This window comes from Drosophila ananassae, chromosome XR (assembly GCF_017639315.1).
Source record: "Drosophila ananassae strain 14024-0371.13 chromosome XR, ASM1763931v2, whole genome shotgun sequence".
NCBI classification, from domain to species: Eukaryota; Metazoa; Arthropoda; class Insecta; order Diptera; family Drosophilidae; genus Drosophila; species Drosophila ananassae.
This window is the reverse complement of record NC_057932.1, coordinates 20,160,041-20,187,933: the sequence shown is the minus strand read 5'-3', so window position 1 is coordinate 20,187,933 and position 27,893 is coordinate 20,160,041. Positions and strand designations below refer to the sequence as shown.

At 39.4% G+C, this 27,893-nt stretch overlaps 3 protein-coding genes and 1 long non-coding RNA gene across 6 annotated transcripts; 1 reads left to right on the top strand and 3 right to left on the bottom strand.

Annotated features, from left to right (window-relative positions):
- Positions 1-320: 320 nt before the first annotated feature.
- On the bottom strand, positions 321-831 carry LOC6502712 (general odorant-binding protein 57c). Its single transcript, XM_001967264.4, has 2 exons — positions 758-831; positions 321-698 (listed from the first exon to the last, which is right to left on the bottom strand). The coding sequence occupies exons 1-2, from the start codon at positions 803-805 to the stop codon at positions 387-389; spliced, it is 360 nt and encodes a 119-aa protein (XP_001967300.2). The 5' UTR covers positions 806-831; the 3' UTR covers positions 321-386.
- Positions 585-1,519, top strand: LOC116655109. The gene is made up of 2 exons (XR_004310259.2): positions 585-693; positions 747-1,519. It is a non-coding gene; the product is annotated as an uncharacterized LOC116655109 (long non-coding RNA).
- LOC6498808 (rho GTPase-activating protein 15) lies at positions 1,183-27,609 on the bottom strand. Of its 3 annotated transcripts, none has more exons than XM_014903817.3 (7): positions 16,770-17,088; positions 11,023-13,093; positions 9,075-10,241; positions 4,105-4,279; positions 2,697-2,724; positions 2,129-2,623; positions 1,183-2,066 (listed from the first exon to the last, which is right to left on the bottom strand). In XM_014903817.3, exons 2-7 carry the CDS (start codon positions 13,015-13,017, stop codon positions 1,883-1,885), a joined length of 4,044 nt encoding a protein of 1,347 aa, XP_014759303.1. In that variant the 5' UTR covers positions 13,018-13,093; positions 16,770-17,088; the 3' UTR covers positions 1,183-1,882. The 3 variants fall into 3 exon arrangements, with proteins under 3 accessions (XP_014759303.1, XP_032308103.1, XP_001967299.2); XM_032452212.2 differs by having other exon boundaries at positions 11,023-13,090; XM_001967263.4 differs by lacking the exons at positions 9,075-10,241; positions 11,023-13,093; positions 16,770-17,088 and adding an exon at positions 26,822-27,609.
- LOC116655108 (calmodulin-like) lies at positions 14,926-15,998 on the bottom strand. The gene is made up of 2 exons (XM_032452213.2): positions 15,843-15,998; positions 14,926-15,779 (listed from the first exon to the last, which is right to left on the bottom strand). Exon 2 carries the CDS (start codon positions 15,692-15,694, stop codon positions 15,248-15,250), a length of 447 nt encoding a protein of 148 aa, XP_032308104.1. The 5' UTR covers positions 15,695-15,779; positions 15,843-15,998; the 3' UTR covers positions 14,926-15,247.
- Positions 27,610-27,893: the final 284 nt, after the last annotated feature.

Genomic DNA, 27,893 nt, shown 5'->3' with positions numbered 1-27,893 from the left:
CAAGCCACCCATTCATTATGATTTCCTTAAAATGATCCGCCCACTTGTATAATTTTTGGGGAAAAAGGAAGTCTGCAATTTCCCTTTTTTGCATTTAAGTTAAGATGTTCATTTTATGATTTATACTCGGTACTCAAATATAACTAAACAAAGCAGCTAAAAATCTAGTAATTGTTTCAATACTATTTAAAAAAAGTCGAAAATAAAAATAATCCGTAATTCCATTTGAACCACAAAACTCACTGAACCAAAACCCACTCAACTATAATTAGCAACAAAGGGGCTTTAAAAATGATTCCACCAGAGATTAAATTTCATTGTACAATCATATTTTCTTTTATTTTAATATTCGAAGCGATTAATTGTAATCATAGCTCCTGACGCAATCAGTTGACTCTGCCCAAGTACAGGCATTGAATTATTTTGTAGGCATAATCGCAGCGATCGGAGCTGTCGTCATCGTACTTCTGTTTACAATCCGCCAGAATAACTTTCTCATCATCTCTGGCTCGGTTCTCCAGCCTTTTCAGATCGATTTTGTCATCATCCCCGAAGTATTCATCGATTATGCAGCGGCTATAGCACTTGATGTTGTGAGGAACTTCGGAAACTGGCGTCGAAGGCGGGACACTTTCCACTTTCTTGCTGGTTAAGTTATAGACTTTCAAGCAGTCTTCGGCAGCAAAGCATATTGTAAACTGCATTTTAATAATAAATATCACAGTTAAAATATATATTAATTTCAGTTGAAACTCACCGAGAGCAGAAAGGAAAGGCAGACTAGGGAGTGGCGTGGAACAGCCATCGTGGATCACAACTATTTCCAAACTAAAACCAATGAGAACCAATGGGTTTTTATATACTTGCATTAGGTCTGAGGTTGATTCCCTAAAGTGGAGCCTAAAAGTATGTTGACATTCATCGAGACTTATTTTAGAAAAATTTAAAAGTAAATAGTAGAAAATCATGAATAGTATTTGCTCCAAAAGAGCTAACTAGGCGTATACTTAATTTTATCATATATGCCAAGAATAAGTCTGACATTATTTATTATTAATTATTTAATGATGAGGTCTAGGTCTATGTCAAAGGTCAAGGAAACTTTGATATCCAACGATTTATTTGTCCCAATAATAAGCAATTAATTAATTAATTGAATAAGCAATCAAAACAACCTTAACATTTACATTTTGAATGTTCTCCATTTATTTATTGAGATAGAAATTATACAATGTTTTTGGCTTTCATAATCCGAGCATTTTGTAACAAAAAAAAATACATGTAGCCTATCAACTGTACTGGCTTTTATCCATACAATGCGTAATATTAATATGTATTTCAATTTTATTAATATATTTATTCAGTTTTTGCATCTTCCGCCCAACAGGCACTCGCAAACTGCATCGAATATCACGTTTCACAAATGATATTTTCGACAAAAAAAAAAAAAAGAATTATAATTAAGTGTTATAATAGAGTGAATATATCGTCATGTTTCACTAATGTTTCTGGGGGTCCGCCACAGGCAGTGCTCACCGTACCGCCACGCAGCTTATTTAGTATTAACTTAGTCTACTGTCTTTTTGGTAAGTATTTCCATGATCTATGCTTGTAGGTATGCTTCCAATGAATAAATAACTTGTTAAAAGATTAAAAGATTAATTAAAGTCATTAAAATTAGTGAACAAAAAGAGACATTAAAGCTGACATAAAGACACATGAAAAAAAAATGTTTAAAATAAAATGGAAAGCGTGGATGCTGAGTTTTTGTGTTTTTTGTGATGTGTTTGTTTTGATTTGCCTATTTTTTTTTTTTAGGCACTTAAATTGATGTTTTTTAATAGAAAGGCGCGGCAGCAGGAGGCGTAATATATATATTTTTTTAGCACACAAGACGCTCGTTGTCCGGCTGGAAAATGCGATCGTAGTTCTCGATGAGGACCTTGGCCAGCATGTTCATGCGCCCGATGTCCAGCTGGATCTGGTTGGCACTCAGGAGGCAAGGACCCCAGACGATGGCCAGGTTGGTGGACGGCATGCGATTGGAGCCACTGGCAGCAGCCACTCTGTGGAATATAAATATTATAATTTTCTTAACATTTTAAGCCTTCGAATAGATGCCCCTCACCTGGTCAGGTGCTGGATGAGAAAGCGTAGAGTGGAGCGATTCGGCTCCGGCATGTCGTCAAAGGCGATCCGCATCCGTTCGATGGCGGCGTCGTCGGAGAGATTGCGGCCCAGCCGGTCGTAGGCCTCCTGGGTGATCAGGGGGGCGGCCAGCTCCCGGAAGAACTGCTTATGGAGGCTGGTCAGGGTGTGGATGTCGTCGGTCTGGAGCCAGCGCGGATCGTAGATGTGGGTCAGTTTCTTCTTCAGTTCATCCACCAGGACCTTGTTGCCGGAGGCGCGGTAGAGCCCATCCTGTTCGATGCACTCGGGCCTCTCGATATAGGCGCAGACATCCACCACGAAGCGGGGCACATTCGGATGATCCGTCATGTTCAGTTCCAGGGCATTCAAAGGAGCCGAAAACAAAGGATACTTCTGCTGCTCGTCGAGGTACAGGCTGGTAACTTGGCCTCGTCGCTGACGGGACTTCTTTTCGCTCTTCGGCGAGCGATTACTAAAAAAATAAATATATATATATATTATAACATTAAATTATGTATATTTTTAGGGAAAAGATTACTACTTACATGCGAAACACATTGCTATTGACGGCAACTGCAGTAATTTATTCGTCCGACATGGAATGAGAAATGCGTTAATAAAAATATATCACTTATGGCTTTGGGCCATATTTTTGGCCTGCCACCCACATTCCGACAGTCGTCTATCGATGAGGGCTAAGCCCACGGAATCTTTCGACATTGGAGAGCTAAACTATGGATGAAATTAAGAATGAAACAAATCTGAACTATCTGAGAGGCACTCCCGCCTTTCGATCACAACAAATTGCGTTTGAATTCGCATATTTTGTTGCTGTTTGCTGGGCCCACGCCAGCTCTCCAAGTCAGTCCCCCAATAAGCCACTCAGTCATTTGATCAATCACTCAGTCCGTCAGTTTATTGAATTTTTTAATAAAAATTCCTTGCCTTTTGGGCAAGATCGTGAATCATTTTCGCGCTTTGCATTTTTGCATTCGGGCCGAAGGAGAGCCGGCAGGCAGGGAGCGTGTGGTTTCTTTTATGGGAATTCCCCACAAAAGCGAAACCTGCCTCATTAGCAATGAGCAGTGCCACATATAGGGGCCTCACTGTACTGCGTAGCCTTAGCAGAAGTCACCCAGTCAGTCGGTTTTCTGTGTGTGGGCCGGACGACCTTAAAAGGCCAAACTGGCAACCAGCTCTGACTTGGCAGGCACTCGAAAAAATAACTATAAAGTGGGGGAAATATTTTAGATAAAAAAATTTAAAAAAAAAAGAGAGGGTTTTAATTAATTAAATTTTAATTTAAAACAGTTGCCTTTCTTGGTCATGTTTCTTGCCAAAAATGTTACGAAAGAAATTCTTTATTGTTTCTTTTCTTAATAGTATTATTTCTTCCTGTAATGTCTATTCTTTTTTTTCAGTGTCCTGCATTTATTTTTTTATTTTTTATACTTGGAATAGAAATTCCCAAAGCCACAGACTGCCAGGCGCCCTGTTTAAACCGGTTCATTGGTTATTTTTGTAAAAGAAAAACTCATTGATGTCCAAAGTAATGGTGGTTTCTTTTTTTCCAGCAAAGCGAGGCGGATTTGTTTGCCATTTAATTGCATCATGAGTGAGGGCTTAAGGTCTTAAGACTTTGCCAAAAAATTAGGCTTAAATATAAACACATAACTAACAGAGAAAGTATTAGAAATTGGTAGGAAAAGTTACTAAAGTGAGTAAATAAGCATTAAATGACTGCAAAAATAATTGATAATCCGATTAACTTTTACTTTACAAGCTAAGACCAGTAATACCAGTAATTTAAACTAAAATCATACTTCCCCATGTGCTATTCCCTTTCCAAATAATAATATATAGCCCTTAAAAAATGCCCTAAAATATAGCCTCCACTTATCTCCGGCCTAACTAGCTCCTTAAAAAAATAAAAGCCCATAACTCAACACTCACACTTCATTCGCATGCGATTCTTGATGGACTTCTTGTCGTCCTCCCCGGGCAGGTCGAGGAGATTGCCGATGGAGACGCTCTTGAAGCGCTGGAGAATGGTGGACTGCTGGCTCTGCTGCACCTCATTGTCCTCCTGGATCTGCTGCGCCCGCAGAATGTCAGTCACTGGCACAATCTGCAAGATACAAAGATACAACACGAGAGTGAGACACGCAATCCGAATAAATATTCCATGCCAGTGGTCTGCAGAGGGGGCAGCTATAATGGGTGGTGGTGTAGTTCTTGGGAAGATTTCTGCGATTTCTGGCTTAAACACAATTGAGATACACAATCCGGCAATCGGAGCAAACTTTGCAAATTAATTGCACCTTTTCGTGTCTAGTAGTTCTTCAGTTTTATTTTTCTTGTTTGTCTTTTCAGTTATACCCTGAGTTCTTGGAGAGTTTATATGGTTTTTGATTCATCATGATATTTAATTTTAATATTTTTTTATATTTTTATATTTTTTCCTCAAAGTACTCTCATAGTACTACAATATAAATAATTTAATAAATATTCGAATAAATAAATATTTAATAAATAATTAAAAACTTGGAGAACTTTTGGCCTCTCTCTGATTATTTCAAGAGGTATTCAATATTCGTAGTCCCCCCCTATTTAAGCCCCAAAACTTAGAGGGGGTGTACTAGTTAAAAACTATACTACACTGAGAGCCCTCCCAGTGCCGGTTCCAGGCCACCGCCTACCGTTGTTTGTCTTCGCTGCTTGGCCGCCCGGGTCGTCATTTGTTATCGCGCTTGGTTCTATATCTTAACCGACACTATCCGCCCTCGCCTCGCCCGCACTTGGCTCCGGCTATACTCTATTATATCTATCCGGACGGAAGGTCGGAAAGACGGATCGGATCGGAAAACACACGACAAGCACAGAAACCGTATTGATAAGAAATTGATTTCCAATGGGAACTGCACTTTGGAAATATTTATATACGGACTATATATATTTCTACAATATATATTTCTATTTAATATTATTTTTTAATATTTTTTTGTTTTTATTGCAGGAAGAACAGGAGAAGGCCAGAGCTAGTAATGCAAGTGGTCGAGATAACGTTGAAACCAAGAGTGACACTCCAAGGTGCTGCGGCCGATGCATTTAATGCCTTTGCCGCGCCCACTGGCCCACCGCCCACCACCCACCAGCTGGCACCGGCTCCCCCACCACAGCCCCACCCACCACCTACTCCCTACTCCACAGTCACATAAACAAAATCCTCCGGTTATCGGTGACACAGCCCCGAACGCCAATCGGGGGGGACATTCTAAACCAAAGTACAATTTTTACACACAGCCCTATAGTGTTAGTATCGGACTATATACTCATGTATTTTGTGTATTTTAAGTTATATATTAAGAAAAAGCCATAGAGATTCTACAATTTAAAATATTATAGGAATAGTAACAAGGTTTTTAGATTCTTTCAAGGCTGTTCAGAGAAGAAGGGTTCCTAATTCATTTTTGTAATTTAAAGAAATAATAATAATAATCTTTATATTTAAATATAAAACAACTAATGTCACCATCTCAATCCAAATAGCTTACTTTTTTAAGCTAAAAAGGGCTATTATATTTGTCTTTTATTTGTGAGAGCTTTAGAGACTCCTTTTGTTTTAAATAATCATCAAGAAAGTATCTTAATCTCAATAGAAATTAATAGATTTAATCTTTAATTACACCTCGTATGTTTATTGTTTAATTAAGAATATAAATAAGTAATTACAGAATTTATAAGAGGTTATATAAAGGTAAAGAGACTATATTTTCAAGAAGTAAGCTCTATTTTTCAATATATTTATTATAAATATTATTTAATCTCTTGAACAAAGCTTATTAAATTTTAAATTGTTAAAAAGCCATACATCTTTTAAACCAATGAAAATATTAGTTCATTTTAGCTAGTTGCTGCTGTAGTTTATAAGTTATTAAATATCCAAACATCTAATTCGCACCTCAAGTGGAAATCTTGGGAAAAGCAAAAGGTGCCAGCTCGAAGTGCCACCTGGAGTTCCCCTGAAAAGCGTCTGTGGCAACAGATGTACGGCGGCCAGAAAACCAAAACACAAACTAAAAAATCCCTAGGAATACAATAAATCAATATAAACTTAAGAAAAAAAAAAAGATTTATTTGTAAAGAAAAAAAACTGTGAAGAAAGTGAGCATTTTCAACAAGATTAAGAGCAAAAAATAAAGATTTGGGGATTAAAAATGTAATATTTAATGTTTAAGAATTAAAAAAAAATAGTATGAGAATTATTAGCTAAGCTATTCATCTTGAAGAATGTTTTTAAAGCTTATAAGACTTAAAATCATTAAAATTATCAACGGATTAATAAAGAAATTTGTAACTAAATCTGCTACAGTTCTGACCAATTTTAATGGCCAACGGAAATGGCTAAAAACCTTGTTTATGCCAAACTATGTAAATAAATACAAAAAAGGCTAAAATTGTGGAATAAACAAATAAAAAAAAGGCAAAAGTGAAATCAATCGGTGGGCCAAACAGAAAAACAAATACACACAAGAACCGAAGCAGAAGCAGACTATCAAATTCGATTTTTCGATAAATGTATTGAATGTAGAGCCCCCCACGGCCCCCCTCTGATTATTTCAACAATTAGCACTTGATAATTTTCAGCAAAGTCAAGCCACGCCGTTTGAAATGATTAGAAGCAATTAGTTTTTTGGCCAAATTGTTTCCAATTCGAGCGATTTTCGTTGAAAAAAGCCAGATTTTTCGGTTAACAGGGAACAGTTGGGTAAATATCTGTGAAATATGTGTGTGTGGTGTGGTGTGGTGTGTGTTGTGTTGTGTGTGGAAATGGAAATTTATGGGTGTGCTCTGGCCCCAGAAACAAAAAAAAAATTAAATCAAATAAAAATAAAAATAAAACCAATTTAATTGATACGACCTCGACTAGTACATGTGTTTGCTTTGCTTTATTCGCGTATCTGTATCTATGTATCGGAGTATCTATGTATCTACATTTGTCTTACCGTTGGCCCCATGATTCACTAACAAAATAATAAAAACAAAACTTAAGAAAATAAACAAATAAAACTGAAATAAAAAACCAAACAAAGGCAACTACAGTTGACCTTTTTTGTTATGGCTTTTGGTTTTTTTTTTTATTTTGAAAAATAGGTTTTTTTGAAGTACGATCCAAACTGAAGTCTCGAGAAACTAAATTCAAAAACTGGAGCTTCAGGCCCTTGAGTTTTTTCAAGAGCTTATCTCAAGGCATTACTCCAAAAAAATAATGAAACATTTTCAAGTGATGATAAAAAATAATTGATATAAAAAATGAATAAATTGTTTCTTACTTTATCAAAAAATTAAGCCAAAAACTAACCACAATTTCATATTTATTTTTGGATCTGTGAGACATCGGTTAGGAATAATATTTTTTAGGCTCAAGTTCAGGGACTTGGAGATTATAAAATCGTTACTTTTTCCCAACACTTCCAAGAACGAAAAGTTACAAAAATATTTGACTAATGATTAACCAATTAAATGCTGATAAATGCGGCCGAAGGCAGGAAATTGCCAAGAAAACATAAATACGAGAAAGAACATCAGACATGGGCTGGAGAACTACACTGGAAAAAATCCCAAAAAAATCTATAGCTAGTTTTGAATTTTACAATTTATTTGGAATATTTTTGAGGAGCTCGTAATAGAGTATTAAAAAATATTATAGAATAAAACCCGATAGTTCTGGCCATTCTTTCAATAGAAAACCGGTTTTTTTTTTATGACCAAGTTAATAAAAAAAACCATTGACTCAGTTAGATAATTTAGCAGAATATACATATGCAAATAAAAAATCTACAAGAAAAGAAGGGGAAAAAATAAATAAAATACCAAATAAATAAATAATTGTCGTTTGGGGAACGAACCAAAAAAAAAAAGGGGAAAACGCGAATGTGAATCAACATATTTTTTTTTTTTTGGGGAGAAGGGGGAGCCCATGGACAAAGACAGAGGCGTTGGAGGGGGGCATGATGTAGGGTGTGTGGCCATAAAAAAAAAAGAGGGGGGGACTGAACTCTCTCACTGCGAATTTCTATGGAATTTCGCATGCAGCGGCAACTGCAGCAAACAACAAACGTGAGAGGCGAAAAAAAAAAATAATACAAAAAATAAATAAAATCAAAAATAAATTATGCAGAAAGCGGAAAACGTGCTTATGTAGATTTTGAAAAAATATATAGGAAAATATATACCAGCTGTATAAACTATATACTAAGGTTCTCTGAAATATCACAGAATAATAATAAATTTAAATAAATTTTTTTTAGTTTATTTCTTTAAAAAGTACCCCCTTTTTTCCTTTTATTTTAACATTTATCCAATTTATTTTATTTCTAGTACTATTTCCACGTATGTGCTAGTTAAGTAACCCCCTAAAACACCATTTTCCCACAGATCAGCCCCAACAATTGCAACGAAACTGCAGCGAATCCGAAAGATACACGAGATACAGATACATTCGCCAAGTCTAATTGATGGGACAAGTGACAAGAGTGGGAGACAATGGCCAGGCCACAGGAAGGAGGCCTGAAGAGTATGTAAGAGGGCACTGGAAAAAATTACTCATTATCTTGGGTCAGAGGACTATGCTGTGGTGGCTTAGGGCTTATCTTAAAGATGGAAAAGTTATTAAAAATATTAAATATTAAAGAATTATTATTTTCTCGCTATAGAAGTGGTAGAATTGGAGAATAATCTACCCTTGAAAAGGAAGTCTATAGGATCTATCTTCTACAGGACTTCATAATAGTTCTATTCTAGTACTCTCTAGTATATTCTATAAACTCCATACTCCATGGAAACAATAATAGATAAATAGACATTATGTGTTCTTAATAATCCTACAACTCTTAACCCCTTAAGGGCAAAACCCCACTCACCATATCCTCCTCGTCCTCGCAGCAGTTGACATCCTGGAGCTGTTCCCGCCACGCCAGCACCGAGTCCGTCAGCAGCAGGCGGGCATTGGAGCGGACCCTCAGCTTGCGACCCGCCCTGGGAGCCACGCCCCGCTTGCCGCCCAACGCCCCGGCTGCCAGCACCGCCCGCTCCCACTCCTCCTTGAGGGGCTTCGGTATGGAGGGGGGGATACGCGGGGAGTGGTTGTGATTCTCCTCCTGATCCTCGGCCTCGCAGCTGCAGCCGCTGTCGTCGGTGTGGGGGGCAGGGCGGTGGGCGGCCACCAGGAGCGGGGGCGGGGGCGGAGCAGGGCGCCGGATGCGGGTCATGAAACGCTGGTGGACATAGGAGCGCTGGTAGTCGTAGAAGATAGCACTGTACTTCATGGGCTCCCGGGGACTGTAGAAGATGCAGATGTTCCGCAGGATGTCATGCACGAGGGGCACGATCTTGGGCGCTTCCTGGAGGAGGGGAGGAGCCGGGGGAGCAGGTCCAGGAGCAGCAGCACTGCCCCGGCTGCTTATGGAGCCCAGGGTGGCGGTGCTATTGGTCACAGTGCTGCCCAGGCTCAGGGTCTCATCCGCCTCGGCTTCCATGTCCGCTTCCGCCTCCGCCTCCGCTTCCCGGGAGTACATGAACTCCACGTCCGTCTCCCACGCCCCCTGGTCCATGGAGGCGGTGGGCGAGGGCAGGGGCGTGGGCAGCATCAGCTTGGAGCGCTTGGTCAGCGTCGAAGTGGACACTTTGTGGCGCACCCCGGCGGCAAAGACGGCCGCCGCCTGGAGGGCCATCACATCCGCATCGCCATCGGAGGGCAGGGACTCGTCGTAGTCCTCCACCAGCTCCAGCTCGTCCTCCTCATCCTCATCCTCATCCTCATCGTCCTCGTCTTCGTCGTCCTCGTCCTCCTCGTCGAGTGTCTGGGATTGGATGATATCCCGATCCGGTTCGAGGGTCTTGAACTTCCAAATGGGTTGATAAATAGATTCCTCCTCCGGGTCCTCCTGGTCTAGATGTTCGTGTGTCCTTCCCGGACTATCCATTGCCTTCGGCGAGGACTCCTCCGCCTGGCGGGGTGTGCTTAGAGCTGTTGTCGGATTACGAACTGGTACTTTGGGGGCTGGACGTCGCACTTTGATCACGCAATTCTACAAATTTTCAAAAACTTTAAGATTTCAAAACTATTTTTCAACAAAATCTCAAAAAATGCATTTTCGAAATTGAAAAACTGGCTTGGCAAAGGGGACATTGGAGGGATTCCCCTTTTTCTTAATTATTTTCTATTTTTTATGGCAGTGTCATCACAAATTATTTGTTTTATTTTCGACACAAATATTATATAAAAAAAAAAAACACAGAAAAAAATAAAGTAGAAAAACAGATCGTTAATTGAAAGCTGATTATTTTGAGGTTATCTTTTGTTATCACTACCGCCTTGTTTGCTTTTCTTCACATATTGCTTTTTTGTTTTCCCCTCTTTTTTTTTTTTTGCATTGTTTGTTGATTGTTTTTAATTAGATAACTCTGTTTGTTATTGTTTTTTTGTTGTTGTTTTTTTGTTCTTTGTCGCTCCATCCCCTTTGCACACAAACCGTTAATCAGTTTCGAACTTTAATAAAAAGAACTAAGAGCACTGCGAAAAAAACGGTTTGAAATATTATATTTCTTCAATAGTGTGACCATCTTGTGATCAATTTTGTAACTGGGCACACTGTTTTACTTGTTTTTGAACAAAAATGCATCACTTTTTGAATCTTTTTCGAGAACTTTGTTACATTTGGTGTGGTAGTGTGACCATTTTTGCTTCTATTCCAATCTGGGCATACTATGTTCTAACTTTGACAACTCCTCCCGCAAGCTTTTTTCTCAGTGCTTTTGAATCATTGTTTTTTTTTCTCTATTTTTGTTTTTTTTTTAATGAGTGTTGACCTGTGTGATTTGCTGTTGTTGTTGTTGTTGTTGCTGTTCGCTGACATTGCAATTGCCCGTATTGTTGTTGTTGTAGTTGTTGCTGCTGCTGCTGGTGCTTTCATTGTCATCACTGGTGCTTTTGTTGTTGTTGTTGTTGGTATTGCTGCTATTTGCATTATTATTGTTGTGGTTGTTGTTACTATTGGGGCGCTCTGCCTCGCCATTTGTCTTTGGCGCTGCCATCAAAGCTCTGCCGCCGTCTACACTGTTATTCTTTTTGTTGCTGTCGCTTCGACTGTCCTCGCTGTTATTGTTTTTCTTAACTTGGCCGCTGTTATCGCTTTCGATCACTGGCCCTGCTACCTCTGGCCCTGTCTCCGTCTTGACACCGATCTCCTCGCTTCGTTCCCGACGACGAAGCTCCGCAGACACGTCGTCACTCTCTGGCGTCGGCGGAGCGACTAACCGAGGCACCACTGATTCTTCGCCCGCTGATTCACGATCAACTACTCTCTTTGCCGACGCTCTTTTTCCCGCTCTTTTCAGATAAGCTCGCATGGCGATCGCTGAGTGATGGCGTCGGTGTTGCTGCTGCTGTTGTTGTTGTTGCTGCTGCAGAAACAGCCATTGAGCCAACGATTTGTCATAGCTGGTGAGAAAGCCACGCACACACACATGCAGCGACGAAGAGAACACAATGGCCTGCATTAGCTGCCAAAGAGAGTGAATAGTGGCGGTGGGTGGCAGGACTCTCGCAATCTCCAGTTCTTCGCGGTCCTGTTTATCCTCCTGCAGGTTGCTGAGAAACTCACTCACCAGATCCGGTGTAACGGCACATCGACGCTGCTCCTCCGGCCTCTCTCTGGGCTCTCTCTTAAGCCGGAGCTTCCTCTTAAAGTTGTCCACCGGATCGAGCTTTTGCTGATCTTCTTTGGTTCTTCGCAGGATCACATTCTCCTTCTCCTCCTCGTCCTGCTGCATCCACTCCCGTTCTCTTTGGTACGAAGCCGGCACACTCTTGGGCTGCTGCCACGCCCCCTCGTCGTAGTGATGGACCTGACTGCGCAATGACGTCATCCACTGACAGACGCTCTCGTTGAGGTACAGGGATGCCACCTCGCCGCTCTCCCGATCCTGATCCTGATCTAGATCATGTTCTTGCTCGATTTGGAGCAGACGCATGCGCGATATCCTAGGCTTCTTGCGCTGCTCTCTTTCCGGCTCTCTTACCCGGCCGTAGATGTGCTGGTCGCTCTGGCTGCTCTGAAGCTGGCTCTTCAGCTCGCAGATCCTTTGCATGTCGAAGGTCTCCTGGGTGCGAAAGACCTCGTCCACATTGTGTATGATCTCCAGGGAGCCGCCGGCCGGGACGCGAACTTTCTCCCGCTCTTTGGGGACCTCCCGCTGGAAGATCCTGCGCTGCAGCGACGCCGTCCGATTCAGTTGCTTAAGAGAGCCAAAGAGGCGGGTCAAGGTCGCGGCACTGGACTTGGAGTAGTTTAAGAGAGTGCGTGACTTGCTCTTGCCGGTGGTGGGTGGCGTCGGGGGCGTGGAGGGTGTGGTCGAGGTGGGGGTCGAGGTATCCCCTCCCTCCCGCTGGCACTCGCACTTCTCATTGTCACTGTAGATTCCCCGGCACACCTCGCAGATATTCTCATAGATATTGCTCTCTCGCGAGTCCTTTAAGAGCGGCGGTGGTGGGGGAGGTGGTGATGTGGGCTGAGTTCGCACCACCCCACCGCTAACGATACACTGACAGAAATGACAGTAACGTCCTTGGGCGGCGAAGACGCCGTAGCCACAGCCGCGACACAGATTCTCGTAGATGGCCTCGCGGGGAAAGTACTTTCTCAGCTCGGGGATCGGATGACTCTTTCTGGAACTGGCGCTCTCGGCGGGAAGATTCTCGTAGATGTGGTGCAGAGACTCTATCTCCTCCCCCAACCGGAAGTTGTCGTTGATATCCGCCGATCCGTTCGGCAGACTTTCTTCCAACTGCTGCTGCTGCGGCATTTCTCCGGCTCTCCTTCTCTTTCTGCTTCCCGCTCTGCAACTCTGCAACTCTTTGTCGCTTTCTTATCGCATGCTGCTGTGTCATAATTCAATATTAAGTGAGAAAATTGTGAGAAAATGGAATGATAAATCACAGATTGGAAAATCATGTGGAGAGAGATGGAGGACGAGAGAGAGTTGAACTGTGAGATGCTTCGAACTGCACTTTGTTGTCTTGTTTGTGGCTCAAGCCCGAGTATCTGTATCTCTATCTCAATTGCACCGACATTCATTATCTTACTCTCACCCCAACTAACACACACACACACAGACACACACACACACACGCCGAAGAGTCGCTGCACTCTGCACTCAATTGGCCCAAGTCATTCCACTTCCAATCCGAATATCTTTCTTCGGCTTAACCCCTTGGTGCTCAGGGGGGCTAAAATGACTCCTCAGATTCCTTTCTTATTCTTAAATCTTTTTTTAAAAATATTTTTTTAATTTATATAAACATTAAAATAGTTTTTCTTAACTTATTTATTATTATTTATTAGAATCTTAACACCCTTTCATACCAAAAGCCACCTAAAGGTTAATCTTAATTTTAATCATTTTTCTTAAACACCCGTTTATTTTTAAAAATTAAATGCCTTTTCTTAATTAATGACAACGTGGCCTGCAGCTAAAAACTAATGCTCGAGGGTTAAAAAACATTAACTGTTTGCATTTCTTCTGGTTCGGAGATTCTTTTTTTTTTATTTTTTATTTTTATGTTTTTTTTTTTTGGTTACTGGTTTTCAAAGTGCTTTGTGTTTTTCGATTTTTGTTGTTTTTGTTTCGGATGACGACGCCGACAATGATGATGGGGATTGGGGATTGGGAATGAATGAATCATCGGTCGGATCCACCAAACCATGTCGGTTTAAGAGGCGTGTCCCCCAGGCCCCCCATCCGCCGATCGCCCCTTTTTAAATTCAAATTAAACGCCGAAGAGAGGCGAGAACTGTAGGAGAATCCCCCGCGAGAAAGCCCTGAGAATGGAAGACCGAGAAACAGGTTAGAGCCAGCCGAGAATTGTGTAACGCTGCTGGCTGGCTGGCTGGCCGGCTTCCTCACCTACGCCTCACAGGTGCCGCCAGGTAAGTGGAATGTGCACCACGGAATGTGGATAAAATGAAATACACTTGTCAAAATATATATCACCTTTTAGGAGGGGGAAGTATTTGATACGGAATTTATTTGTTTCGAATTTATTATACCTTTGTATATAGGATTTATTTTTATTTTAACTAATAGAATAAATATTAGAGATTAAATATTAAACTTCTGTTAAATATATTTTGTTTCAGTGCAATGCTATCTAAACTAGCCGGTAGGCCTAGAGGAAGAGTTTGTTAATATTATTATAGATTGGAATAATTATTAAACAGCTCTCTACTAGAACTACTACTTCCTACTACTACTACTACTACTACTACTACTACTACTACTACTACCTACTACTATTTTTGTTCTAGATAACTACTAGCTACTAGATAAAATATATATTTCTTGTCTTTTTGACTAAAAACTATTCTTTAAACTATAACTATACTATACTATAACTAACTATAAACTTTAAACTACAAGTATAAGCTAAACTCCAATTATAATTACAGATTTTATTACAGATTTTATTCTCCAACCAACAATTATATTTTTTCTCTCAGTGTCTTAGCTATCTGAAACGTCAGGCCAAGGAGGCTCCCCCTAATGGAGTTGAGGTGCCAAGAAACAAGGGTCGTCGTCCGTCTGTCCATTAATCTCTAGATCGGGGTAAGTGGCGTAGAGAATCGGGCTTTATCTTCCCAAGAGATCATAAAATCACCCTTTATTAGTCATATTTCAGGCCTAGGACTTTCCAACTCCAATAGAAACTAGGCATTTTGGACTTTTTTGAAATATATGTATATTAGGCGAGTGCCACTAGTATTAAAATATATGGTCAGTGGTTCTGTTGACGAGTGGATCTCCCCATCCACCAACTGCGCATCCGAGTGTGGAAATAGATGTGTTATGTGAACTAAGTTGGATGTGTAGGTAGTGTGAAATTGGGGGATTCTTGGTAGGACAATTAATCCGTGAATCCTTGATGCCATCCCGTACGCCATGACTTAGCTTTGGCCCCCAAAGTATGGATGAGGAACGTATGAGGATATTATATTATGGGACTCCACATTGAAAAGAGGAGGAGGGGGTTCTCTCATTAGTTCTTCTGGTATTTGAGGGCCATTTGAATGAAATTGGCGTAGGAGATGTGACCGGTGCCATCGGGATCCGCCTCCTGCATCATCTGTTGTACGGTGGCCTGGTCCGGTTCTTCGTCCATAATGTCCTCCAGTGCCTGGTAGAGTTCATCGGACGATAGGACACCGTCGCCGTCTCGATCGAATCGTTCGAAGGATTCGCGCAGCTGCTCCTCTCGCTCCGCCCTGACCATCATCCGGCAGAATCGATCAAAGTCCACGGCTCCGTTACTGTCGGTCTCCACCGCCCTGACCATGTCCTGGAGCTCCGCCGGAGTCGCCCGCCGTCCCAGCTGCTGCATTACGGCATTCAGATCGTCGATGGTTATAATTCCGGTATTATTCTTGTTAAGTAATGCATAAATTTCTTGTAACTCGGCTTTGTGCTGTTCACTTAAGCTATTCATGATGGGTCTAACAACTATATATGTTATATATATAAGGTCCTATATATGTAGTACTGTTTGTTCCTCTTCTGATGTTCTACTGATCCTAAGCACCATAATATTATATTTTTTGGCTTCCATTATAATTTACTCTTCACTTTATACTCACTTTATTGAATTACTTTGTTTTAATGTTTATTGGGAATTTTGCTTGAATTTGGATTACACTTATTTGGGCCAAAAGTTTAAATGGAAATAAAAATATTATAGTTTTTTTTTTTTTGGGTTTTTTTCAGACCTGTCCGTACTGCTGCTCAACCAGAAATGATTCCTAGCCCGGGCTGGACTCCAAAGGTCCACATTTTTGGCAGTTCATGGATTGCTTCGATTCTAAAATATTTTAAATTAAGAAAAGCACAGATTGCTTGATTGGGAGAAGTTTTTAGAAGAAGCTTTAGAATTTTTTTGGTGGTTTGTGAAAATAAAGGCACCTGGTCTCTCTAAAATCAATTTCTAAGTCCATTCCAACAGTCCCAGAAGTCTATTTTAGTTTTTAAGTCTTAAGTCTAGTTTAAGTTAAAGATTATCCATAAATCTCAACATTCCTTAACCTTAATTGTAATAGTTTATCAATATAAATCAGTATAAATCACACCAACACTCCACCTCCATTCCAACTAGCCTACTTTTAGGCCTTCTGGAGAAAAACACAGAAGAAACAACAACTTGAAACAATGAAGCCCCAAACCAAAAGGCGCTCAGAAGAACCTTCGATGATTTTCTTGGGAAAACTGAGGCTTGGAAATTATCTACGGATTTCCGACTACGGCGATGATTCATTACTTTGTGGCACTTTGCATGAATAACGACGAGTGTTTGCAAAGTAATTGAAAAATATATACGTATTTCACTCATCATAAAATAAGAGCCCAGACTTGAATGGAATATATGTATATAGTATATATTATATATAGAGTGGGGCTTGGCCCGCTTGATTTCCCATTTATGATCCTCCCATAAGTATTATCTCACAGTACTCATATCACTCTTCCTCCCTCTGTCTCTCTAGAATGATATTCTAGTTAGTCTCTCTTACAATAGATCTGTCTCATATATATGTAACTATATATTTCCTTGATCCGGAGTTGCAGAAATGTTGGATTTGTGGAGCTCCAGTGATTCCATTCTTAAAACTTAAACACCAAACAAGCACACGAACAAAAACAAATCGGAGTTCACTGATAAGGCTGGGCTTTGGCTTTGGCTTTCTGTGTCTCAGCCTCAGCGATAGTATTACGAAATCGGGCCTACTATATAGAGTCTATATAGCCTACTGTAAGTGGCTGCTGGAGCTGCAGGCGCGACGCGTTCGCGAATTTAACAGAATATCAACTGAAATTGAACTCAAGATGCCGCCGAGCTGTTTTTCTTGGGTGGCGACTGACGTCGACGTCGACGCTGGCAGAGCTAGGGACGCTGACAGCGACGCCGACGACAACGTCGACGTCGAGGCTATGGCTATGACTATGGCTATGGCGATGGCGGGATGCCGACCTCCGGTCACATCGAGAACTCGAGCACTCCACACACTAGACATCAAAAATGGGGTTTAAATACCCTGGGGTTAGTCCTCAAAGTTCTGATTTGAAAAGCTCTAGATCTTTGGATATTAGGGGTTTCTTAAAATCTTCATAATTTAATATCTCTATTTAATATTAGAGATTTAATATTATGATTAAATTATTTTATTTTTTCCTTTTTTATATATATTTTAATATTAGAGTAGGTATCCTGAAGATGGCTTTTCCTTATTATTCCTAATAAATAGATGGAATTAAAGCTTAATCAGAAAGTGAGTTGGAAACCCCTTAACCTGCTGACTAGTGTCTTCCAGAGATCAGTGTTTTTGGGGAGTATGGAGAATGAAACGGAACCGATCCCCCGAGAATCGTGAACTGAGAACCACATGTTTGTAATGGAACATGGGCAACATGTGTGTTTGCGCCTCTCTCTCCCTCTGTGTGTGTGTTATGGGAGGGGGGTGGGCAGGAGAGGTGGGCAGTGGGTAGTGGGTAGTGCGGCATGCCGCATGCCGCATGGGGCGTGGCAACGACAAAAGACGCTTTTCATACCCAACGCCCGTTGCCTAATTAAGCATATCGAGAGCAGTTCCAAGGGCGGTGGGGACTCTAACTTTGGAAAGGGTGGGGTTACACAAACAGGGGTTGGCTGTGTCGGTTACACAAGAAAATATAATATAAATATGATAACGACTAAAGCCCAGTTCAAGTATATATGTATTTAATATCAGTTGCATAAAATGCTCAAGAAACATACTCGTACTTGCCTAACACTTTCTATATACATTTTTTGCAAGCGTTCCGAGATATGGAAATGGGAGCTGTACTTTGAATGAATTATATTAAATAATAGAGGCTAAAAATGTAGTTAATATATTTTTAATTAAAATAAATATATATTGATATACTATTTAATATTTTAAAACAATTTATAAACTCAAAGAAGACTTTTATCAAGTTCTTTCTAGAAAAGGGAAGTCTTAGATAGTTTTTATGATAAAATTATAGGTTGAAAATATTATTACTATAGAAGTAATTCTTAAAACCAATATTCTGGCTTTTTATGATTTTTCAAGAGTGGTTCTTGTCTATAAAAGTTTATCAAAAAGGCTTCTCCTAATTACTTACCTCCCAATTTTCGATATATTAAAAGAATATATGTTATTTTTAAATAATCCCTATTCAAGTGCCCCCAGGTGTCCCCAACAAAGTCAACAAGTTCCCAGCTCTATATTGTATTTAAGTTGCGTCCAAGCAAGTGTCCGATATCAGAGGTATTGCCCTAAGGTTGGGCAAACATCAGAGTTTATATTTGTCAGAAGCTATATAATCTATATGGACAATGGGGAGAATATATGGGCACCCAATATACAATACATCTATGTATCTGACGGATGCATCTGCTGCCACTAAAAAAGGGGGGGGGGGGGGGGGGGGGGGGGGGGGGGGAGAATGGAAAATAATACAGAACAGAACAGAACAGAAATGAGAATCACAATCAGTGGAAAATTGAGAAGAAAACGCTGAAGGAATCGCAATGCAGTCCAATGTTCCAACATTATGGTCGCTTGATCTTTGAACTAAATTAATTAAGCACAATGAACACAATTGTTGTTGTTGCTTTGGCTGCTGTTGCTTTTTTGCTGCCTCAAATGTATCCAGCAGATACACAGAGGCATAGATACAGATACAACTAGCTCATACAATAAAAGAAAGAAATGCATTCAGACTTTGTGGCCAAACGATGTTGCCAGAATTTTTTTTCTATTTTCTAGAACGTCATTAAAGGGTATATACATTTTAAAAAATTGTAAAATTGTAATTTTAAGTTTAAGATTAAAACAAATATCCTTGAAGTCTTGAGGTTTCTGTGACGAAAGCACTTATAAAAGTCAACAAAAATATCATATAAAGATTATTGACGAATTTATATGAAATAAATATTGAAAATTGAATATTTTCTTTAAAAAATAATACTCTATCCAGGGTAACCCCTATTCCATTTTTCTAAACCATCGATTTTCTTAAGAACATATTTTTTCATGTTTTCGCTTTCAATTTCCGTCTTTTAATATTTTTTTTTTTTTTTTCATAAAAACCCCGCCTCATATTTGGTTTGGCTTTTTCTGCGGGTCTTCGGCAAAGAAAAAGGGGTGACCCGCCGCTCATGGCCCGTGGATGATGGCTGACGGTTGATGGCTCATAGCCCCTGTCCATGCCATGTCCATGCCCCCCAAGCCCTCTACAGCACTTTTTTTCCACCACAACCCCCAGTTTCAACCATGTCCCTGTCCAGATCCACATCCAGATCCACACTGGCGTCTTTGGCAGCATTTATGGTTTTGTGTTTTTGTCGGTAATGAGTTGGCTGCTACGCCAGCAGAGCAGTCGGCGTAGACGCCAGCCGCGGCAGCGACTGCAAGTGATGATGAAAGTGAAAGCTCCGAAAAAAGCTAGATTCTAGAATCTCGATCTACACCAAAAGGAACAGGTGCTTCAAAATTGTGCTCTAAAAAAATTAACTAAAAAATTCATAGAGTATTTATTGTTTTTAAAATAAATATAAAATTAAGAAGACACTGTTATATTATTTACTGATATAACTTGGCTAAAATTCACAAGAATTCCTTTAAGAAAAACATTTTTAAATACCTATATCTTTTCCGCTTAAAATCCTATCCTTATGATTTTATATTCGATTCCCTAGAAATTGCCACAATAGTTTTAGAAAAAATTATTTTGTAGATTTCTGAAACATATTTCTGAATAAAATTGGAAAAAATAAAGCATGGAGCAACATGCTAAACTAAGAAAAATAGCTAGCTGAAGATTAATGCCCTAAAAAAGTATTATTTTTTAAATAAAATGTATATAAAATGTATATTAAATATATATCTATTTTTTTGGCTATTTTTTTAACCGTCAAACAGGCTTCTCTGATGCTGCAGGCTGCATGTGTCTGAATTGTTTATTCCCCCTCCCAGTAACTTTATGATTATTATTGTTGTTGGGCCTTCGAGCGTCTTGTCTCGTTTTTTCCTTGTTTTTTTTGTTTGTTTTTAATGAATTTTATTAAGCGCGACAGCAGCCACCATATAGCCTCGGATCGGATCGGATCGGATATGGTATAATGGGGTGGGATTGGGTGACTTCGGGGGCTTCGGTTACAGCTCTCGGTTGACGCCTCAGAAAGAGTCACACTCTCTAAATGGTTTTTAAATTCTTTTATTGGCCCATAAGTGTGACTCATTTGCTGCTCAAATACTATATGCATATTGGCCAATCAAATCTAATCCTCTGAATTAGTCAATAATTGATAAATTAAACAATTTGGCGATAAAAAGCAAGAACTCACCAAGTAAACACAATTTGAAAATGTGTTTTTTTCTCGCTTTTTTATGACCCTTAATGGCAATTATTTCGATGGACATTCTGCCTGATTAATTTGGCAGCAAAGAACAAACTAATTGCTTTTTAAATTTCACAATTATTTTTATTATAAGTTTTTGTTTAAATGAATAAATAATTGTTATAATTAAGTGCTCAGTTTGAAGGGAAACAACAAGTTTGTAACATAAAACCAGGAAAGGCGGTTTGTAGTTTTGAAATTAAGCTCAGCCTTCACAATCCAACAATTTTTATTTTATATATTAACTATTTAATATAAAGATAACTAATTTTAATGGACTGTATCTTAGACATGTTTTAAATTCTTTGTTAAAGCAAAATTGGCAAAGATATAGACACTGCACGGGACCATATAGGCCTCCTCCCCACATTTGAAGGGGATCTCATGGAAAAATTAAAAGAAATTGGAAAAATATATTTTGCATTGAGATTTTGATGCAGATTAATGGCAAATCGATACAGAAATCGATTAAAACCATCCGCTTGAGAATCGGATGAGAATTGGCAGAGATATAGCCATCCCAGTGGGCCAAAGGGGGGTTTCTGGGATTTCCAAGGGGATCCCATGGGAAAAGTTGAGAAAAAATCTAAAAAATATTTCGCATTGGGATTTTGATGCAGATTGATGGGAAATCAATACAGAAATCGATTAAGGTATTCCGCTTGAGAATCGGATGAGAATTGGCAGAGATATAGCCATCCCAGTGGGCCAAATTGGGGTTTCTAGGATTTCCAAGGGGATCCTATGTGAAAAGTTGAGAAAAAATCTAAAAAATATTTCCCATTGGGATTTTTATGCAGATTGATGGGAAATCAATACAGAAATCGATTAAGGTATTCCGCTTGAGAATCGGATGAGAATTGGCAGAGATATAGCCATCCCAGTGGGCCAAATTGGGGTTTCTAGGATTTCCAAGGGGATCCTATGTGAAAAGTTGAGAAAAAATCTAAAAAATATTTCCCATTGGGATTTTTATGCAGATTGATGGGAAATCAATACAGAAATCGATTAAGGTATTCCGCTTGAGAATCGGATGAGAATTGGCAGAGATATAGCCATCCCAGTGGGCCAAATTGGGGTTTCTAGGATTTCCAAGGGGATCCTATGTGAAAAGTTGAGAAAAAATCTAAAAAATATTTCGCATTGGGATTTTGACGCAGATTGATGGGAAATCGATACAGGAATCGATTAAAACACTCCGCTTGAGGATCGGATGAGAATTGGCTGAGATATAGACATCCCAGTGGGCCAAATGGTGGTTTCCAGCATTTCCCAAGGGAATCCCAAGGGAAAAGTTGAGAAAAAATCTAAAAAATATTTCGCTTTCAGATTTTGATGCAGTTTTATTGGAAATCGATATAGAAATCGATTAAAACCATCCGCTTGAGGATCGGATGAGAATTGGCTGAGATATAGACATCCCAGGGGGCCAAATGGGGGTTTCCAGCATTTCCCAAAGGGGTCTCATGGGAAAAGTTGAGAAAAAATCTAAAAAATATTTCGCATTGGGATTTTGATGCAGATTGATGGGAAATCGATACAGGAATCGATTAAAACCATCCGCTTGAGAATCGGATGAGAATTGGCAGAGATATGGACATCCGGGTGGGCCAAATGGGGGTTTCTAGGATTTCCAAGGGGATCCTATGTGAAAAGTTGAGAAAAAATCTAAAAAATATTTCGCATTGGGATTTTGATGCAGATTGATGGGAAATCGATATAGAAATCGATTAAAACACTCCGCTTGAGGATCGGATGAGAATTGGCTGAGATATAGAGATCCCAGGGGGCCAAATGGGGGTTTCTGGGATTTCCAAGGGGATCCCATGGAAAAAGTTGAGAAAAAATCTAAAAAATATTTCGCATTGGGATTTTGATGCAGATTGATGGGAAATCGATACAGAAATCGATTAAAACCATCCGCTTGAGAATCGGATGAGAATTGGCAGAGATATAGCCATCCCAGTGGGCCAAATGGGGGTTTCTAGGATTTCCAAGGGGATCCCATGGGAAAAGTTGAGAAAAAATCTAAAAAATATTTCGCTTTCAGATTTTGATGCAGTTTTATTGGAAATCGATATAGAAATCGATTAAAACCATCCGCTTGAGGATCGGGTGAGAATTGGCAGAGATATGGCCATCCCAGTGGGCCAAATGGGGGTTTCTAGGATTTCCAAGGGGATCCTATGGGAAAAGTTGAGAAAAAATCTAAAAAATATTTCGCATTGGGATTTTGATGCAAATTGATGGGAAATCGATACAGAAATCGATTAAAACCATCCGCTTGAGAATCGGATGAGAATTGGCAGAGATATAGCCATCCCAGTGGGCCAAATGGGGGTTTCTAGGATTTCCAAGGGGATCCTATGCGAAAAGTTGAGAAAAAATCTAAAAAATATTTCGCATTGGGATTTTGATGCAGATTAATGGCAAATCGATACAGAAATCGATAAAAACTATCCGCTTGAGAATCGGGTGAGAATTGGCAGAAATATAGACACCGCAGTGAGACTTATAGACCTCCTCCCCATTTTGGGAGGCGACCCTATGGGAAAACTGACAAAAAACTTCGATTAGATATTTCAATCTTCTAGGGTATTCCTGAAATCGGATATATATTTAAACCATTGAAAAAGAGTAGGAAAAAGAGAAACTGTTTGTTGCAAACCAGAGCAAGAAAATGAAATGCATAAATAATCAAGAGCATGGGGGAAAATGACGAATAATACGAATGTATCTCTGTATCTGTATCTGTGACCGCGTTTTGTGTCCGTTGACTGATGACAAAATTGTTTAATTTGTCAGTCAACGAACCAGATGATAAACTCACTCGATTACTGTAGAGAAATTTGCCAAAGCAATTGACTTGTGAATGAGAGAAGGCCTGAAAAGTGGAGGTTTTTAGATGGGATCTTATTGGGGGATTTGTTTCCTTTCAAGTTATATATTGCTTCGCATAACACTTGGTAATTGTCACTTAGTATTTGTATCTTAACTGCTTCTTCCCTGAACTATCCTCAAAAACTATCAACTGAAATCAAATAAAATGCAAACATGCTTCTAATTTCCCCATAAACCCTTTCAAAACCCATAAAAAACGCAAAGCTCTTTCAATAATTAGTCCACAGATCCAAAAGCAAAAAAAAGGCCCACAACAAAAAGCCAAACAAAAAACCAGATAATGAAAAAAATAAACATTGCATTTGGCATTGCATCAGTGCACTTCATGGGTTAAGAGGCGGGGAAAAGCGGCGTAAAAAAGAGAAACAGCAATAGGGGGGTTAACGAAAAGTGGTAACAGAGATGGGGGGGGCCTACTGGGCAAATAATAGAAACCTCTATGCGGTTCGGTAACCTCACAGTTCCAAATAGTAGGCATTTGAAAAGCATTCAGTTTGAAGCCAAAAAGTGTAGATCAGACATCCTATTATTTAGTCTATAACTAAAACTTAAGTCTGAAACTAAAATATCACATTTTTCTTAATAATTTTTGCGATATAATGTTCCAAAATGAGCCGCAAGGAAATGGTTTCTTGCAAAATTCTAAATTTCTTCAACATGATACTGATGAGTGATCTAAAGTGTATCGAAGAGCTGCTCACCGGTAAGCTTTAAAGCTAAAATCGATAACCAAAAATCGATAATATCGATTAATTTGTAGGAGCTGCTTATTGCCAACTAATGGAGTATCTTTTCGAGTCGGCCGAGTCGGCCAGATACTATCAGGACATAACTCTGGGCCCGGATCCCCCGGGAAGCAGACTCCATGAGGTCCTCAATTGAAGTTTTATAGTGAGGCTTACAGGTCTGTTGAAGTGATTCCCTCAGACAAAGTCAAGCTAGTCTTCGCGCCAAGAGTTCCAAAATTGAGGGATTCGGATTCTTAAACTGGATATCCACTCAAGATCCATCTCTGCCCTTTCCAGTTCCCAGTTCCAGCTTATTTTGTCTCTGTCGGACCCAACTTTCACCCGGAATGCAAATTTTTGGACACGACTTTACATATTCGTTTGGAGCCTCCAATAAAAGACCAGCGGAGCACAAAAAATGATAGTTTTCTTTGGTGGGCTTGGTAATCCCCATGAATCAGCGATAAATCACACTGATAGAGCCTATTGGGGAAACTCAAAAGGCAATAGAGACAGGTGTGTTGTGTTGGATGTCCATTCAAAAGTTAAAATTAATCTAAGGACCGTAAATGGGGGAATTTATAGAAAGCTAGAGCTATATATCAAATAGGTGCTAGGTACTATAGTGATACTATATTGAATAATTATAAGAAGACCCCTAGACATCATAACTCTTAAGGCGATAGAGCCATCAAGTCTAAAATAACTTTACCAGCAAGTTTAAGGTTAATTTTCCAAAGCTGATTACTTCTTTGCCGCCGACCTTATAGACTACTTTGGTTGTGATGGATGGCTGTGATGGATGGCTGGCTGGACGGGGGCCTAATTATATACATATTGTACCTCAGTAAAATTGATATTTGTGCATCATATTTTGTTGGTTTATTTTTTAACTTTTACTTGCCAAATTTTTTATCAATATTTTTTTAAATAGGTAGTTGATATTGAAATTTGATAAACATAAATTTTATTAAATTATAAAATGTTTAATATATAGAAAATTTAATTGAAAAAATTCTTCAGCGAAAGTTGATATTTGTGCAAAATTGAAAAAGCGCAAAAATTCAAGGAACTAAGTAATAATTTTTAACAAAATGACTTAAGATTATTATTTTAATATGGTATAGAACCTCCGTTTTCTTGTAAGACCAATTCCAAACGTTGGGGCATTGAGTTTACCAAGTTTTGGAGCGTGTTTGTGTCGATAGCATCCCATTCTTTAACAATGGCTTCCTTCAAGCCTTTCAATGACTCAAACTGTCTTCCACTCTTGTAGACTTTTGCTGACAGGATGCCCCAAAGGTTCTCAATTGGGTTCAAGTCCGGACTTATTGCTGGCCACTGCAGTAAGGGTATATTTTTTGATTCCAGGAACGACATCGTATACCTCGCAACGTGTAAAGGAGCGTTATCCTGTTGAAATACCCAGTCCTCGCCATGCAACTCTTCTGCAAATGGAAAAAGTTCACTTTCTAGGAGATCCGTATACATTTGCGCATTTATCCGTCCTGTTACAAAGCATATAGGGGACTTTCCTTTAGCACTAAAAGCGGCCCAAACCATAAGTGAGCCACCACCGTGGTTTCGCTTATGGCAAGTCTGTCTTGGATGCCTAGGATCCCTCCAATACTTTTGGTTACCGTCTGGGCCGTCCAAATTAAACTTCTTCTCATCGCTAAAAATCACTTTTTCAAATTCATTTGTCCAAAACTTATATTTTTCATAAAAGGCAAGCCTGGCCTTCTTATGTCTTGGTAAGAGTTTGGTAATGTCTTGGTTTGTGCACCTTTGCATCATACTGCAGGTTTAAATATTTTTTGCAAATCTTTTGCACTCTTTGCCTGCTTATTGGCAATTGAAATTCTGCTTTTATTTGTGCACAATTCATTGTCTTAGCTGTTGCCAAGGCTCGAATGTGCCGTTTAGTGCGGGCGTCTATTTTCGAAACGGCTCCCTTGCGGTTCGATTGCGCATATTTCTCTGGGTTTTCTAAAAAGTTTCCAATTGTATTGCGATGCCTATTAATTCTTTTGGCAATTTCGCCAACTTTAACTCCACACTTAACCATTGTTTCAATTAGAGTCTTCTCCTTTTCACTAAATTCGGGTGCACGCGGCATTTTTAATCAAAAATGTTGTAAATCTCAGAAAATTAATAATAAATGGCAACAATATAAACTTTTTGTGTTACGAAATGAACGACTTCTTAAAATAAATCGCTTTTTACTGGAGGTCAGTTGACGTGTCGAGCTCAAAATTCAAATGCAGAACTTTGCACACATATCAACTTTCTATTGAACGCATGACTTTGTCTTCTTTAAAATCCTAAAAGGACCATAGATTAAAAGCAGATAAGAAATAAATTCATAGAAACGACTGTCAATGCATACGAAAAAAAATCTGTATACTCGAAAGATTTATATAGTTATTCGAATAACCGTTATATCAAAAATAAGTTTTGCACAAATATCAATTTTACTGAGGTACTTGACTCCCCCCCACTGGTAATTATCGTGGTGATATAAACTTACCCTCAAGGCACTGTGAGTGCGATTATTGGAGGTCAGGTCCAGCATGGAACTGGCTCGTAGCTTCTGATTCTCGGATAGATTTTTGAGAGCACTCCGGTCCAAGTCAGTGGGCGTTGGTAGATCCGAAAGGGTTTCCTCGATTTCCTCATCTATTTGAGTATCATCGCACTCCTCCTGGCAGGATATATTCTCCGCCGAGGCCAGCGAGGACGTTATCGACTCCGTGGTGCACGTGGAGATCGTGGGGGAGGTCGAGGTCCATGTGTTTGTGGGTGGTGTTATACTTGTGAGCGTCACTGTTAGCCTCCCGATGCCCTCGTTGTTGTTGTCGATATTTACACTGCTACTGTTGAGGTTGTTGTTGTGGCTGCTGATATTATTATTGTTCTGGGGACTGGTATTGGAGTTTTTGGTATTCGCGTAGAAAACTTGGGAAATACTGCGAAAAATGGTGCGGTAACCCCTTTTATTCTCCGCATCGCCAGCCATGATCACTTCGAGGTTTATTTTCTTTTTTATTCTTTAATTTTCACTCAATTCTTGTTTTATTTTTTGTTTGGATTTTTAATTTCATTAAATTGCGTGGGAGTGCTGCACAGAAAAAAAATGTGGGTCCAAAACACAGGGTAACATTATTTTAAAGATTTAAATCTTTATTCTTCACTTTTGTTTTCTATTTAATTTTATTTTCAACACAAAGTTTATACTTTTTTGCACATAAAAAAATTGTTAAAAATTATATTAAATCACTTTTAGATTTTATTTTTCATATTTTTTGATTAAAGTTTATTTTTATGTTTTTTGTTTACAGATTTGTTGTGAATTTTAGTACCAAACTGGTGGATTTTTCTTTATTATTATTTTATTTATTATTTTTAAGTTGTATTTTTGCAGTGTAGCCAAACAAAGTGCCAGAAAGACGGTAAATGCAAAGACATGAGCAACACCTTCTGCCTCTGGTCCCTTATCTAATTTTTTGTCAACACATATCTGGTGCTGGTGCTTTTTTTTCTCCCCCACCGACTCCCAACCGACTTCCAAAACACAAATCAATCGTAAAATTGTAACACAA

What these genes read in the sequence shown, in the direction of transcription:
- LOC6498808 (XM_014903817.3), bottom strand. Translation starts at nt 13,017, where the DNA reads ATGCCGCAGCAGCAGCAGTTGGAAGAAAGTCTGCCGAACGGATCGGCG. An exon ending in AACAACAGCAAATCACACAG is followed by an intron (nt 10,242 to 11,022) that starts GTCAACACTCAT and finishes GAAAATTTGTAG; the next exon opens with AATTGCGTGATCAAAGTGCG. An exon ending in GCGAGGACGAGGAGGATATG is followed by an intron (nt 4,280 to 9,074) that starts GTGAGTGGGGTT and finishes TGTATCTTGCAG; the next exon opens with ATTGTGCCAGTGACTGACAT.
- LOC116655108 (XM_032452213.2), bottom strand. Translation starts at nt 15,694, where the DNA reads ATGAATAGCTTAAGTGAACAGCACAAAGCCGAGTTACAAGAAATTTAT.
- LOC6502712 (XM_001967264.4), bottom strand. Translation starts at nt 805, where the DNA reads ATGGCTGTTCCACGCCACTCCCTAGTCTGCCTTTCCTTTCTGCTCTCG. An exon ending in GCCTTTCCTTTCTGCTCTCG is followed by an intron (nt 699 to 757) that starts GTGAGTTTCAAC and finishes ATTAAAATGCAG; the next exon opens with TTTACAATATGCTTTGCTGC.